Raw genomic sequence first — 13,894 nt, 5'->3', positions numbered from 1 at the left:
TTCGGTCAATCCCCTCTACTCACGCTGAAGAACGACGTGGGAAACAGCCTTTATTCCTACGAGGTACGTTAGAACGCGACATCCTTTTACACGCGCCGCATTCTCGAGAGAGCGATCAAAAATCAATGACATATTATAAGGTGCCTGTTCAAGTGAAACCAATGAGTAGGCTGCTCAGGGAACCGTGCGTGTACATGTGTGGCGCCTTCTAACCTTATAGGAAGTAAGCCTGTTCCCACGCCATTTTTCAGGAGGACTGGAGAGAATTGAGCGCGGCCACCCTCACTACTCTTAATTTACAAGCCAAACTCTATATTATCTAACAAAGACCCCAATATCGTCCTGATGTCTTTGCTGTTCTTCCGTATGGATGTTTTTTTTTTACTGGATCAGCATAGGGATAGGGGTACGTTAGGTATAGGTACAGAGCGGACCAGGATTAGTTGTTGTTCATCTCGGTGCGCGCTTTTTGTGAAATTTTCTTACGGGCTTTTATTTTACGGAAGATTTCGCATGCTTTTTGTTCTTTGTTTTGAATTTTTTCTTCGTTCCAGGCAGTGGCCGCTAAGAGTCTCTTATTGGGTTCGGCGTTAGCTGCTATGGGAGCTCCGCCAATGGTCGCGTTTGGTGCTGGAATAGCGTTTCTCACTTTCGCTACTCCAGCTTCTAAAATGGTGAACCGCTATTTTGGCTCAAATTTTTCCTTTTTTTGAAAACTGCTTGTGTTTGGCACACTTTATTACTCTATTGCTTTATATACACAACAACATGCCATCTTATATGCCAATCTTATAATATTCATTCCTAATCTAAGAAGCTTTAGCGCTAATTGCCTATTTATATGTACACTTTGTAGCTTTTATTCTGTATAGATTGTTTGTTTAGAAATAATTGGTGTTTGTATCTTATCTTTTATCTACTAGTCTAATTACACCGTCATAGATCGCATGACAAAAATTTCAATCCACGGATCACTTTGTTACGAGTTAGTAGTTCCCCTTTCATTCCATAAAATACAGTATCGTTGTTGTTTGGAGCAATTTGGTAAGTTTATCATCATCAGATCAGTTTTTCGAATCAATTCCATAATTTTGTTTCTGCAGTGAAGCACTTTAGTGTCTTTTTTGTTGTGCCTCACTTGTTTGCAATTAGTCGTTTTCATTTTTAACGTACACACTCTTTACTTCTCATCCACATGTCACCATTTAATATAGCGATTTTTTTGTTAAATCCTTAATCTAAATCTAAACTGAATCATTTTTGATAGGTTTACGTGAATATTTACGAAGATTCTTTTCACCGAATTGGATACATTAAGTCCGGTCTCTTTCAACTTCTCTACGTTTCACAGCTTTGTTTCATCAATTTCAGGAAAGATTCAGGTCTTTACAAAGAGTCATCGCTTTTCGAAATTGTCATTTTCACATTGTCTCTCGTTTTGTTTCAGCTGTAAAATAAACAATTGTAGGAGATCAAAATATAGCGTAACACACTGTATACATCAAGTTCTCGCTGTATGTCATTAGTAAAATCATTTCCCATAGACATATTATCCCATAGAGTGATTTCGCACATTTCATGCTTTATCTGTCTATCGCTAGGGACGGAGGCATCTCTGATCCGGACAGCTTTAAAGGCATCACCCCACGAATCTGGGGTAGTAAGGATTTTGGGTGGAGTATTCGTATACGGGAATGTAGATTAGGGAGAGGGGGGTGATTCTGTCCATTTCTTCCTAATTGCCGTAAGAAACGGCTCGGAAGATGCGGTGCGTGCACACGGCTGGCGAGCTCCAATCAAACTTCTTGTAGAGAATAGCGCGCCGGTACGCTCGAAGCCGTATCTTCTGGGCCGTTTTTTACGGCAATTAGGAAGAAATGGACGGAATCACCCTTCTCTCCGTAATCTACGATCCCCTATACGAATACTCCACCTAAAATCCGTACCACCCCCACATTCGTGGGGTGATGCCTTTAAGAAACGCACGAACGAAATGAGAAGTGCCGAACTATTGCCACAAGATTTTTATATCATCTAACTAGTCTCCAGCATTTTCTCCGATCCTCATCGTAGGTGCAGTCACGACTACGCGACGGGAAAACAGGAAAAGTTTGAAATGTAGAACAATCAGAAATTATGGGAACTCTTGACGATCCTTAACTTTTCACCGTCTCAACTCGAAATTAGAAGCGATAAAGGTCCAAAGAAACATCCGCACTCTTTAGTTGCAGATAAGCCTTTTGGTAAGTCTTGATTAAGTCCATAGGCTGTTTCTAGGAAGAACAACTGAAGAATAAGCCCTATATAAAAATCAAAAAGGATGTTTCCCGCAAAATTCTAGTAATCAGGATCCCCGATTTCTCGGAGGTGGATGGCCTCAGGCATTTTACCGAATGATCTTTACAACATATGACTTATTCTGTCAATTCTGCCATGGAACATTTTAAGGTATAGCTAAGTGTTACTGCTTAAATTAACACAGATCAACGCCATCCGCACTTTTCCAAAAAAATAAGCAAAAATGAACATCTTCGATGTCCATAGGCTCTAAGCGAACATAAAACAACAATTTAATAGCTGAGAGTCGTTAAAATTTGCACGAACCACTTCATTTTTATAGAAGTGTGCTCGAAAGGCTATAGCATGCACATTCCCAGTTTTTATTCCTCAATTCATTTTCCATATCCGTATTTTACTTGTACTTTAATGAATAGATTGTATTCCCTAGCTTTTAATACGCAGAGTGACGTCAAAGGCATCACCCCACGAATCTGAGGTACGGATTTCAGGTGGAGTATTCGTATGTGGTATCGTAGATTATGGAGAGAAGGGTGATTCCGTCCTATTCTTCTTAACTGCCGTAAAAAAACGGCCCGGACGATACGGCTTCGAGCGATCCGGCGCGCTATTTTCTACAACGAGTTCGGTTGGAGCGCGCCAGCCTTGTGCACGCGCCGCATCTTCCGGACAGTTTTTTACGGCAATTAGGAAAAAATGGATGGAATCACCCACCTCTCCATAATCTACGATCCCGCTAAGAATATTCCACCTGAAATCCGCAACCACCTCAGATTCGTGGGGTGATGCTTTTAAGATTTTTATTTGAAACCTCCAACCGTGGAAAACGTTTTTCCTCATAAAGGTGGGTTAGAACACGTCGCTCTTGTAGATCATGTTCATGTTAATTGAAAAGCGTGTTCATTCGTTCCACTTGAATAGGCTGCTGAGGAGACCTAATTGATTTTTGACCGCTCGTTCGAGGATACGGTGCCCCATGCACAACGGTGGCCCGTTCTGACGTACCTCGTAGGATTTAAAGCTGTTTCTCACGCTATTTTTCAGGACGACTGGGGAAAATTGAGCGGCGCCACCCTCATAATCTACACTTCAAACTCTGTATTTGCCTATAAAGAACCTAACATTGTTACTTTTTTGATACGCTGCCTTTAAACGTACAAATTAGAATTGATAAAAATTTTTGGTCGACAGAGGAACCGTTGTTCGTCTCCTATTTCATTCAGACGGCATTTGCAATGGTTGGAGTTTAGTTCTGTTTTTATTTTTATTTATTTTGCCACCGATTTTGAAAGCGAAACCACAACACTCAAACTGTCGTAATTTTTCAACTGAAATTTTTGCTTAAGATCTACAAAATCGGCTGAAATACTCGGTCTAGAGATTTCCATTAATGTGTAAGTTACTGACACCGAATAAAAATTCGATTATTTTTTCTGAAAAAAATAACTTGGTCTGCGGAAGAACCAAAAAAAAGCCAGAAGGTAGAACTCCTAGGATGGATACTCACGTACAGTAATCTCTTGTCGAAAACGGCAAGAAACTCAGTCGAATAAGTCGTAGATGGATTTCAACATTCTCTCCATAATGACAGTGTCATTTATCCCTCACTAAATTGAACTCATTTCGGGGGGAAATGAGTTATTTAGAACTTCATTATCGTTCATATGTGCGGCGGCACATTTGCCGAGTAATTGCTTGGGACATTTTTTTAGGCCTTTTCATCAAATGGTATAATAATCCTAATCAAATACATAATTGAGGATCTGTATCTGTAGGCTATTGGTTGGAATCTGGAACAAGAACCGCCGGTTCAGAATCAATCTGCGAAACTGTGGATTTCCGCTGAAGAACCGAAAAAGCGGATGTCCCCCGGGGATTTAACTGTTGGATCTATTTTGAGAATCGATAGACCCACCATGTCCTTGTGTTCACATCATATGCGAGTCCTTTTCCTTTTTGTATGTTCGAAATAAACTGAAACCATCATTAGTCAGTAGTGACCTTCAAGACTATGTAATCATACTCACAAAAGTTTGTGCGAAATTTTTTTCTTGACGAAACAAAAAAAAGGAGGCCACTTTTTCAACGAGCATGGATTACGAGTATGGGCGTGACCACGCTTAATTCCCCATAACCGTCCTGAACAACGGCCTAGAAAACGATATTAATTGCTACAAGTTGTCTCAGAGAGCCCCAGCTTCGTGCACGCGCCGCGCCCACGAGCGAGCGGTCGGAAATCAATGAGGGCTCCTTAGCAGTCCATTTAACTGAACCAATTAATGTGCGTGCTGCTGAGGGAATTGGGACGTGTACAATTGGGGTCCGTTATCAAATCGTAAAATTAGAATTTGTTTGTAGCAAAAATTTTGATAGTGCAACTTAGTAAGTGGGCTGTTTGGCTCGAAATAGTAGAGATAGTAGAGAAGTACCTAGGAGGAGAGAATAACGGATAGGTTCAAGCCACCAAAAGAAGAACCATGAGATGTTCAAAACAGAAGGTTTGCATTTTTTTTTTTATTATTATTTAAAAGAATTCACCACTTCTTCCATACGATTCTCTACAAATCTGTCACTGCCAGGAGGTATGTCAGAAACAGCGCAATGGAAATTAGCAGAGAAAATCCCACAGCTTGCAAAACTTACGAGTTCTTTCGCAGTTACTACCATTTTTCCTATAATTTTTCCTTTTCTTTTCTATTCATTCTCACTATTTAAAACTACAAAACACTTCCGTATTTTTCCAGAAAAGTTTCGCGTATTCAAGCAATTGTTGCATTAGTAATTCTATGCGCTTTAACGTCACACCACTAATTAAAAGGTGCATTGATCGCTGAAATTGCAGCTAGGGAATACAATCTATTCATTCAAGTACAAGTAAAATATGTACGGATATGAAAAATGAATTCAGGAATAAAAACTGAGAAAAGTGCATGCTATAGCCTTTCGAGCATACTACTGTATGAAAATGAAGTGGTTCGTGCAAATTTTAACGACTCTCAGCTATTAAATTGTTGTTTTATGTTCGCATAGGCGCCTATGGACATCAAAGATGTTCATTTTTGCTTTTTTTGGAAAAGTATGGATAATGGCGCGTCCCTATTGCTACCATTACTTTGTTCAACACAACTATGGACTGTTTGGAGACGGAAGGTCTTTTCCTACTTTATATTTTTACTCTTATGTTTTTTATTCATACTTTGTTTATTTATGTTTGTTGTTATATTACTTATTTTATTTATATTTTTGTTTATATTTTTATACACGTTAATATCCTTGTGCAAAAGCGGATGTATATAGTCATAGTGGTTAGTAGAGCACACATATCCATAGTTATTTGTCCTCCTGTTCTGAAGAAACAATTGAGCTCCTAAACATTGTCCAGGAATTAAGTGAATAAAGCTGACTTTAAATTATTTTTCTATGATTACACCCACTTACAGCAACATCTTAAAGCTCGCCTGATGCCAAGGCGAGAAGAAAAATTACTATGTTCTTGGATTCATTGTAAAAATTATTAGAAGAGTAAGAGACATCCGTTCGTGTTCGGGATGAGAATGTTGGCCGGGATTTCTTTCTGGCTGAGACTCTTCGCTTTTAATTAAGTGTATTTTTTAGTGACTGCGTAGGACAAATGAATTGTCGCGGTGTTTCTGAGCTGTTATCGGAAAATCTGTGCTGGGCACAATCTCCAAAGTCCTCTCTTCTTGAATTCTCAGCAACTGTTGAACTGGATTTATGTGTTCTTGTTTTCTCAACGAAATTTTGGTGGAAATTTATTTACGGCCTGACTTTTCGACAACTTATCGACGAAGTTGTCGGAACGTCTTTAAGGGCCTGAAAATGAGTCGAGGTCTTTGATGCTATGCATATCCCATCAAACTCCTCCTCGCTCCTTGCAAAGCCTCGACATCGTGCCATGATCACCTCATCGGTGAGACGCACACTTTTCAACGATTATTTTTCATGATTTCCCGATTTTAAAGGAGTTTTCCGTACCGAGTAAGGTTAATATTATTATTAGTTGTTTTATTTATTTTATTATTACTATTTACTTCTCTATTTCTCTGTTTTAATACAGAATAAATAATGATGATATGCGTTTCCGCCACGAAAAGGACTGCGTCAGGCCCCATTGACAATGAGTTTTTTTTTTAACTATCCTAACATAGACAAATATGTTTTTTTTCTCTTTTTGGTGCACTATTTGTGTATGCGAATAAATAAATAAATAACAAATAAATAAATAATAAATAAATAAATAACAAGAATGTAGAATACTGTGCGAATAAATAAATAAATAAATAAATAATAAGAATGTAGAATACACTGTGCGAATAAATAAATAAATAAATAAATAATAAACAAACAAGTAATATGGATGTAGAATACACTGTGCAAATAAATAAATAAATAAATAAATAATAAGAATGTAGAATACACTGCGCAAGAACTCCAGAATGATTACAAACTGACCAGTCTCACCAGCTAGCGGGGCTGGTGAACCACCGCGTTCTTACAGATTGTCACCCAAGGCGAATGAGATCTATGGTAGGGTGGTCAAAAGGACATGAAGCACGGTGCAGTTGCGTAAGCGGCGCGGTGAGGCGCAGCAGTTAGAATCGTGGTGGGACCCTCACCAGCAGCACCCATCGGAACAATTCGCGAGGGTCCCACCACTAGGATTCCAATCGCTGCGCTCCACCGCACCGCTTCGAGCGCACACTCTTACGCAACTGCACAGGGCTTCATGTCGTTTTGACCAGACCATAAATGCTGTGCAACATCCTTAAATGTTGTTGTCTGGATAGTGTTAAGGAACTGCATGTGGGACATTCTTATAGCTCAGAGAGTGTTACGAACGGCATAAAATCACTAGTACTTGATAAGCTCTCATATTGTCGTTATTCATGGATGGATTCCTGACGCAAATCCTTGTACTAAAACAATTATTCTGTTGTATTTTGGATTATTTCTAAAATGTTTAAAATGTTATCCTGCGGTTCTTATGCGTTATGACATTTCTCTGGGAAGGCGCATCGTGGATATTTGGAGAGGAGGTGTTCTTCAGCTGTGTGCAGAACAGCGATGAAATCGCTCTGAGCACTTTTCAGTGAAGAAAAACGTTGAAGTGTTTGCAGCTGTTGAGATGCGTCTGGAACGTTGAGATGAACTCAACGCCTCCCTCATCGCATCCCGTTCAAAATGTTCTCATACGTTCCCTAAACTGATGGTGCTGAATTGGGTATGACATGTTTGAATGGCTGTTCGATATGGTATTACTTTATACAACGCTGCTTCTACGTATTGCGAATAAGCTGCGGATTTCAAATGAGTTCCTCTCCTCTCTCGATCCTTGTTGCACTATGTATCTCTTTGGTTTATTTGTTTTTGTTTATCTTCGTTTTTGTTCGAATTGAGAATATGATGGTACTAGTATTGAGTGGACAAAGGGGCCTGACGTGAATCAATCCGCTTGGGATGCGCCACCGCGTTCACTTCAATCCAAAATCGTTTGAAGTTTACGGACGGGTGTCTAGCCCATACAATGACTTGTGGGGGCAGCCGAGTATAAAATCATCCTATTTTCTATTCTTCCAGAAAAGTCTGCTGCTAATTCTTCGACCACGGAGTAATGAAAGTCTTGGTTGGCACTAGGGCGATTTCGAACCATCGATCGATCGTGCACTCACAGTGGAACCTCTCACCGACTGCACTACACCCGCCCAATGAACAGCTGGCTGATGATACGGTTATCAAATTTCCCATGAATGGAGGGGTGGGGGGAAGAGAGGAGACGGTTAGTTGATGTCGGAGGGAAGTGACCGGTGAGCATTGGGAAGTCTTAAAACCTAATAGAACGACCTTGGACCCTGGACAACCGTTGTAGCGCTTACTTTTCGCTCTCTACTTTAATGTTTCCCTAAAGTGTGTTTATTCATATCTCGTGTTCCTTGAAATAGGCCATTATTTCTCGCTTTACGTTCTTTTTTCCACTAAGCAGATGGATCCCTTAAGGATACCGCTCAAGTGCCCTTAAAGAGTAGCCGACTTCATTTTAATGCTCGTTCGCTATAGCTTCAACTGGTTAGGAAAAAACGTTCGTAACGGAAACTAATTTTCTCATTTCCTGAATCGATGGTCATGCGCAGCAATTAAATCGAAGCGAATATAGATAGAAATTGCTCTTTTTCGCTGTGCAAGTTCGAAATGAATGCTACTAGGTTCTCCTAGAAGTTTCTTTCCACGGTTAATTCACAACAACTTGAGTCCTAAGTCAAAATCTGTCAACAATCCATCGCAATGAAAGGGAAAAGTACTTGCTACTCTGCTGACTGAATAGCGTTGATTGGGATTTTTTTTTACTGTTAAACAAAAAAAAAATCCGAAAATTAGTATACGAACTTATTGCATAACCTAATACGTGAGCTTAGAGATAATTCCATCTCTTTATATCGAGGAAGAGAAGCAATTTCGTCCATTTTTAATTTCATAATATTGTCGTCTTAGCTACAGTACCCGGGGTTACTGTCGTCCTAGCTACGGTACTCGGATGCGGTAGCTCCGAATCATATCTTTTCTCTAGATTTTTCTTTTCTTTTGTTTGCCGAAACACGACATCTTATTAATTGATAATGGGACTAAAACCAATGTAACTAATCATTTTCTCTTCGTCAAACCATTTTTTAGGACATTTTATGGCGTGACCTAGTACCAACCCTCATCCATGATAAAAAGAAGTTACCAGTTCACTTCATAGAGTGATTACCTATTCAATTTCTCAGATTGAACGTGTGCATCCAAGAATTTTTTTTCTCTGGTGCTATACTACGACTCTGAACAGGTCTAAGCACATTCAGCACAGCTTCAGACTGCTAGTGATATTTGTTCGAAAGTAAGAAGATTCGGACCTAATACTTTTCCTACGGCTTTCTTCCTACGGTACTGGCGACTAAGAAAAAAATCGCTTTATCACACTTCTATCTCGACAATCTTGGTTATCGGAACTTGGAACTTTTTTTTTCTCCCAATGAATGGATGATAAGATGCGATCGATCAAAAAAAAAACAAGGATGCTCTCGATGATTCTGCTTAGGACAAACTAAGAAGCATATCTGATCAGCCTGCAGAAGATTAAATGTCTGAAAAACTTCAGTAACATTATCTAATTAAATTCCTTCTTTTGCTCTGCTCCGAAGACAAAGGGGATGTCGAGAATTGTGAGCTCGATTCAAATTTCCAATCGTCACACTTTTCCTATTTATAAAATTCTATAATTCCTTCTCCTATAATCTTTAATTTCCTATAATCCCTTTTCCTATAATTTATAAACGTCTTAGCCTTCTTTGGTGTCGAACCAGGGAAACATGGGCACGACTTGCCGTGAAAACTGTTTCAGACTTTGCGCTCATGAAGTAAATAAATAAATAAACAAATAGACGAATGAGATCATAAATTAGAATTAGTAAATTCAGACTTCACGTGCCACCGTGGAAGCGTGAGGGTGCATTCATATGATGTTCTGCAAAGGAGCAAAGCGAGATGAAACGAAATGCGACTGTTGAGTGACGAACGCAGAAGATCCGCAGAAAACGGCCCGAAAGATACGGCTTCGAGCTTTCCGGCGCACTATTTCCCGCAAGGAGTTCGACTGGAGCGCGCCAGCCTTGTGCGGCGCCGCATCTTTCGGGTCGTTTTTTACGGCAATTAGGAAGAAGTGGACGGAACCACAGCCTTCACCATAATCTACTATCCCTTAAACGAATACTCCGCTTGAAATCCGTACCACCAGATTCGTGGGGTGATGCCTTTAACATAGAGAGCAAGCAGGACTTCGCCAGCATTCCTGCTGTGTGGACCATACGTAGACCTTCTGGGAATGGTTGTAGTGAATGGACGGGATTGCTGCCTGCACCGGTGTAAGCTTTCTTCGAGTATGAAGAAGGCCTCACAAGCATAGAAATGAAACAACAGAAATACAACGAACATTTGCTCAACCAGAAAGTGGATCGATATATACGTTGACGTACGTACGTACGTCGTACGTTGACAACTGCAACCATCATTGTACAGCTATCATATATCTGTTTTACCAGATCAACGATCAAGTGGGAAAGGATTTCGGTATGATTTTGATTGAGAAAGGTGGTTAGTAGCGCACAATTACACAAAAGCCAGATATTCAAGCCTACAAAGCAAAATCCTAGAAAAAATCTTAGAAGCGTGCCAACGTGGAAACGAACGATGACACTAACGAAGAAAGACATTGAATTGAAGACTGCGTAGTTCTACTCCTGCAGAACTGCAGGAAAAAGGGGAAAAACGATAAGAAAAAGGAAGGGAAATGGGCTGTAAGTAGCCTGTCGTCGTCGTCTACGCCGTAGTCCCATAGATCAAAATCGTCGTATCGATCAATGCATGCAACTGCAGAGAACGTAACCTGCCCCTCGGTCCGTGTGTATTTGGCATTCTCAATAAAGCGTTGTCTGCGCTTGGATCATTGGCTGTAATGAGGAGAGTGGATGAACGATGTAGGTCCCTCCTCGATTCTAACCGCTACGGTCCACCGCACCGTGTTTCATGTCTTTTTCTTTTCTTTTTTTCCTTTCTTTTTTTCCATGTCGTGTTTCATGTCTTTGTTTCATGTCCTTGTTCATGTCATTTTGACCCTACTACACGAAAAACGACAAAAAATGATCTTGAAAAAAGAAGAAAAAGAGCTCCAAGTTGTTTGTCGTGTTACCGTCGTGTCATAGATCAAAATCGTCATATCGATCAGTGCATGCAATTGTAGAGTGGGTAACGTGTCACCTCGTCTGTATTTATTCGACATTCATAAAAGCATCACCCCACGAATCTTAGGTGGTACGGATTTCGGGTGGAGTATTCGTATACGGGACAGTAGATTATGGAGAGGGGAGTGATTCCGTCCATTTCGTCCTAATTGCCGTAAAAAAACGGCCCGGAAGATGCGGCGCGTGCACAAGGCTGGCGCGCTCCAGTCGAACTCCTTGTAGAAAATAGAGGCCTGAAGCCGTATCTTCCGGGCCGTTTTTTTACGGCAATTAGGAAGAAATGAATGGAATCACCCGCTCTCCATAATCTACGATCCCTTATACGAATACTCCACCTGAAATCCGTACAAAATTCATACGTTCGTACGAAATTCGCGGAGTGATCCCTTTAATAATGCCTTGTCTGTGCTTAGGTCATTTTCAGCAATGTAAAGAAGAGTGGATGCGATGGTCATGTATATGTATATGTATAGTAGTGTCAAAACAACATGACGCACGGTGCACTTGCGTAAGTCGTAAGTCTGTGCGCTGGAAGCGGAGCGTTGGAGAGAATCGGTTAGGATCGTGAGAGGACATTTGCTAGCACCACCAATCGCTGAAGGTCGCAATGGTCCCACCTCGAATCCAACCGTGCTCTTAACCGCGCCGCTTCGAGCGCACACTCCCACGCAACCGTTCCGAGATTTATGTCGTTTTCACCCGACTACATTTGTGTATGTGTATGTGTATGTATATGTATATGTGTATGTATATGTATATGTATAAGTATATGTATATGTATATGTAGATGTAGATGTAGATGTATATGTATATCTTCGGCTCCACCTTGTTGTTGGAGGGTGGAAGCCAGGTTTAGGTATCATGTTAATCTCTTTTATGTTCACTCTTTGTTTATTTAGTATTCTCCTGAAGAGGTCACCATATGGAAGATGGAACAAGCCGATTTTTGTTTCATTTTCGCATTCGCTTCGAAGGTGCTGTTGAATCCTTCAAAGATGCTGGTGAAGAAAGCTAACAAAAGCAGACTTCAACACAACAGGCAGATGACAATTGTGCGCTTAAATTCAATTAAAGTTCAAATTAGGGCAACAAAGTTGCCTACCGTGAAGAATGCGAAAGAAGAAGTTCCCACCAAACAAGCCAAAGTGATTCAATTCGACTAACGAGATTCGAAAAGTCATCTGAATGAATTTTCGGCGTCGAAGGAGTGTATGGAGTGCCGCGGAGGGCAAAATAAGTCACTGAGCACTAACCTATTTTTGCTCTTCTCGATCACACTCACTTGCTCACTTGCTCTCCGAATTAGTGCAATATTGTGTTAGTGCCGGCTTTGCCGTCTTACAGGGTGTAGTAATAAGTCGAGTCGAGTACGTGGATGACTTGCAATGCAATCTTTTACCTTTGCATAATGTTTGCTTTCTTAAAATGTTTATATCCGTCCACATCTACATCATACTTCCGTTTTCAATATGAGAAACCAGGGAAAAAATCCGGAAATCTGCGCACATGAATTTAAGATGAGTTCCGCGTTTTAATCTTTATCTTTTAGGGCTACTATGTAATTTCTTTAAAAGCTCACTACGCTGACCTGGTAAGAAGGTTTAGAATTTGATAAATTCACTTGCTGCTAATTTATTATTTGTTTATTTTTTCACTATTATTTTATTTTACTTTATTTATGCTATCCTAATCCTAGGTCACATATTTTATAGAGGAGAAAATACACTTATTGGAATACTATTTATTTGTTCTAAAGACTATTACTAGCCAATTTTAGTTTATAAAATAGTAATAAAATAAATTGTTTATATTTTGAAATTTCTTGTAGTATGATATTTTTGGAAAGAGTCAGCGTATGAATTCGAGGATCCCCAGGACAAATATCACAAAACTCGCAAGTCTCGCGTTGTTTTCCTTTTTCTTGTCTTTTCCCTTGAACGTACTACACACTTTTTTTTCTTTTTTTTTCCGTAATATGTGAAGTCAAGGAAAAGAAGTGAAAAAGTAAAAATGCTGTGCAGAAAACCGCAAAAATGAACAAATTTTATTTTTTTAAATCTAAAAGTGCTGAAATAAGTTAAACAAGCGTGTCGACGCTACGGCGACACTGGGCCTAAGGTAAATATTTTCAATTTTGCGCGTACGGCGAAGCGGAGTGCAAAACGTTAAATCCTTAAATTCCCAATTCAGAAGAGAAGATGGCAGCTTGAACTGCGTCACATTTCAATCGGATTGCTTATTACTTGCTTTGGAAGAATGCTTGAGGAAAATGTGAAGAGCTTGAACATTCTGAGAAATTTCTTCGAAAATATTTTACGGATTTGTCTCTTAAATTGAGTGTTGAAGTATTCAGAACGCCCTTTTCTCTGCTTTTTACAGTCCAGGTGGATTTGAGGCTTTTAGTTCTTCTCAGGAATGTCCAGAATGTCGCACGTACGGGGCGACAACTGGGTGCGAAGGGTTAATGAATTAATTCTTCTTCTATTTTGGTTTTATCCGTGTGGTTCCATCATTTCTTATAAAGTATATTTATTTATTTATTTATTACGCTGAAAAGGCGTGCCCAGAGTAAGAGGCAAGGAATGAATACAAATAAACAATAGAAAATCCAGCAACGAGAAGAGTGGAATGAGAATAAGCAGGGATAAGCCACGCGAACAGTAAAGCAGGGGACAATTTAGTAATTAAAAAAAGCAAAAAAAAGTATATGCAAGTTTTAGTTAAAAAAGTATATTATAGTATATAGTATATTATAAATATAGGAAAAAGTATATATATATATATATATATATTTAATTAAAAAG

At 39.6% G+C, this 13,894-nt stretch overlaps 1 protein-coding gene across 2 annotated transcripts in view; it reads left to right on the top strand.

The window, feature by feature from the left end:
• RB195_000344 (uncharacterized protein) overlaps positions 1-12,253 on the top strand; it is a gene marked incomplete at both ends in the record, with an annotated part of 33,453 nt that extends 21,200 nt beyond the window's left edge. The window contains 3 exons of one of the 2 annotated variants that reach the window (XM_064196620.1): positions 555-674; positions 1,268-1,317; positions 1,372-1,453. In XM_064196620.1, the coding sequence (XP_064052500.1) occupies positions 555-674; positions 1,268-1,317; positions 1,372-1,453 (252 nt within the window). Of the gene's footprint in view, positions 1-554; positions 675-1,267; positions 1,318-1,371; positions 1,454-11,989 lie in introns of those variants that run through there. The other variant, XM_064196618.1, reaches the window with a different exon arrangement.
• Between the last annotated feature and the right edge of the window lie 1,641 nt (positions 12,254-13,894).

The sequence above is a fragment of the Necator americanus genome, chromosome IV, assembly GCF_031761385.1.
Source record: "Necator americanus strain Aroian chromosome IV, whole genome shotgun sequence".
NCBI classification, from domain to species: Eukaryota; Metazoa; Nematoda; class Chromadorea; order Rhabditida; family Ancylostomatidae; genus Necator; species Necator americanus.
The sequence above is the reverse complement of the archived record's forward strand: the minus strand, read 5'-3'. Positions and strand labels throughout refer to the sequence as shown.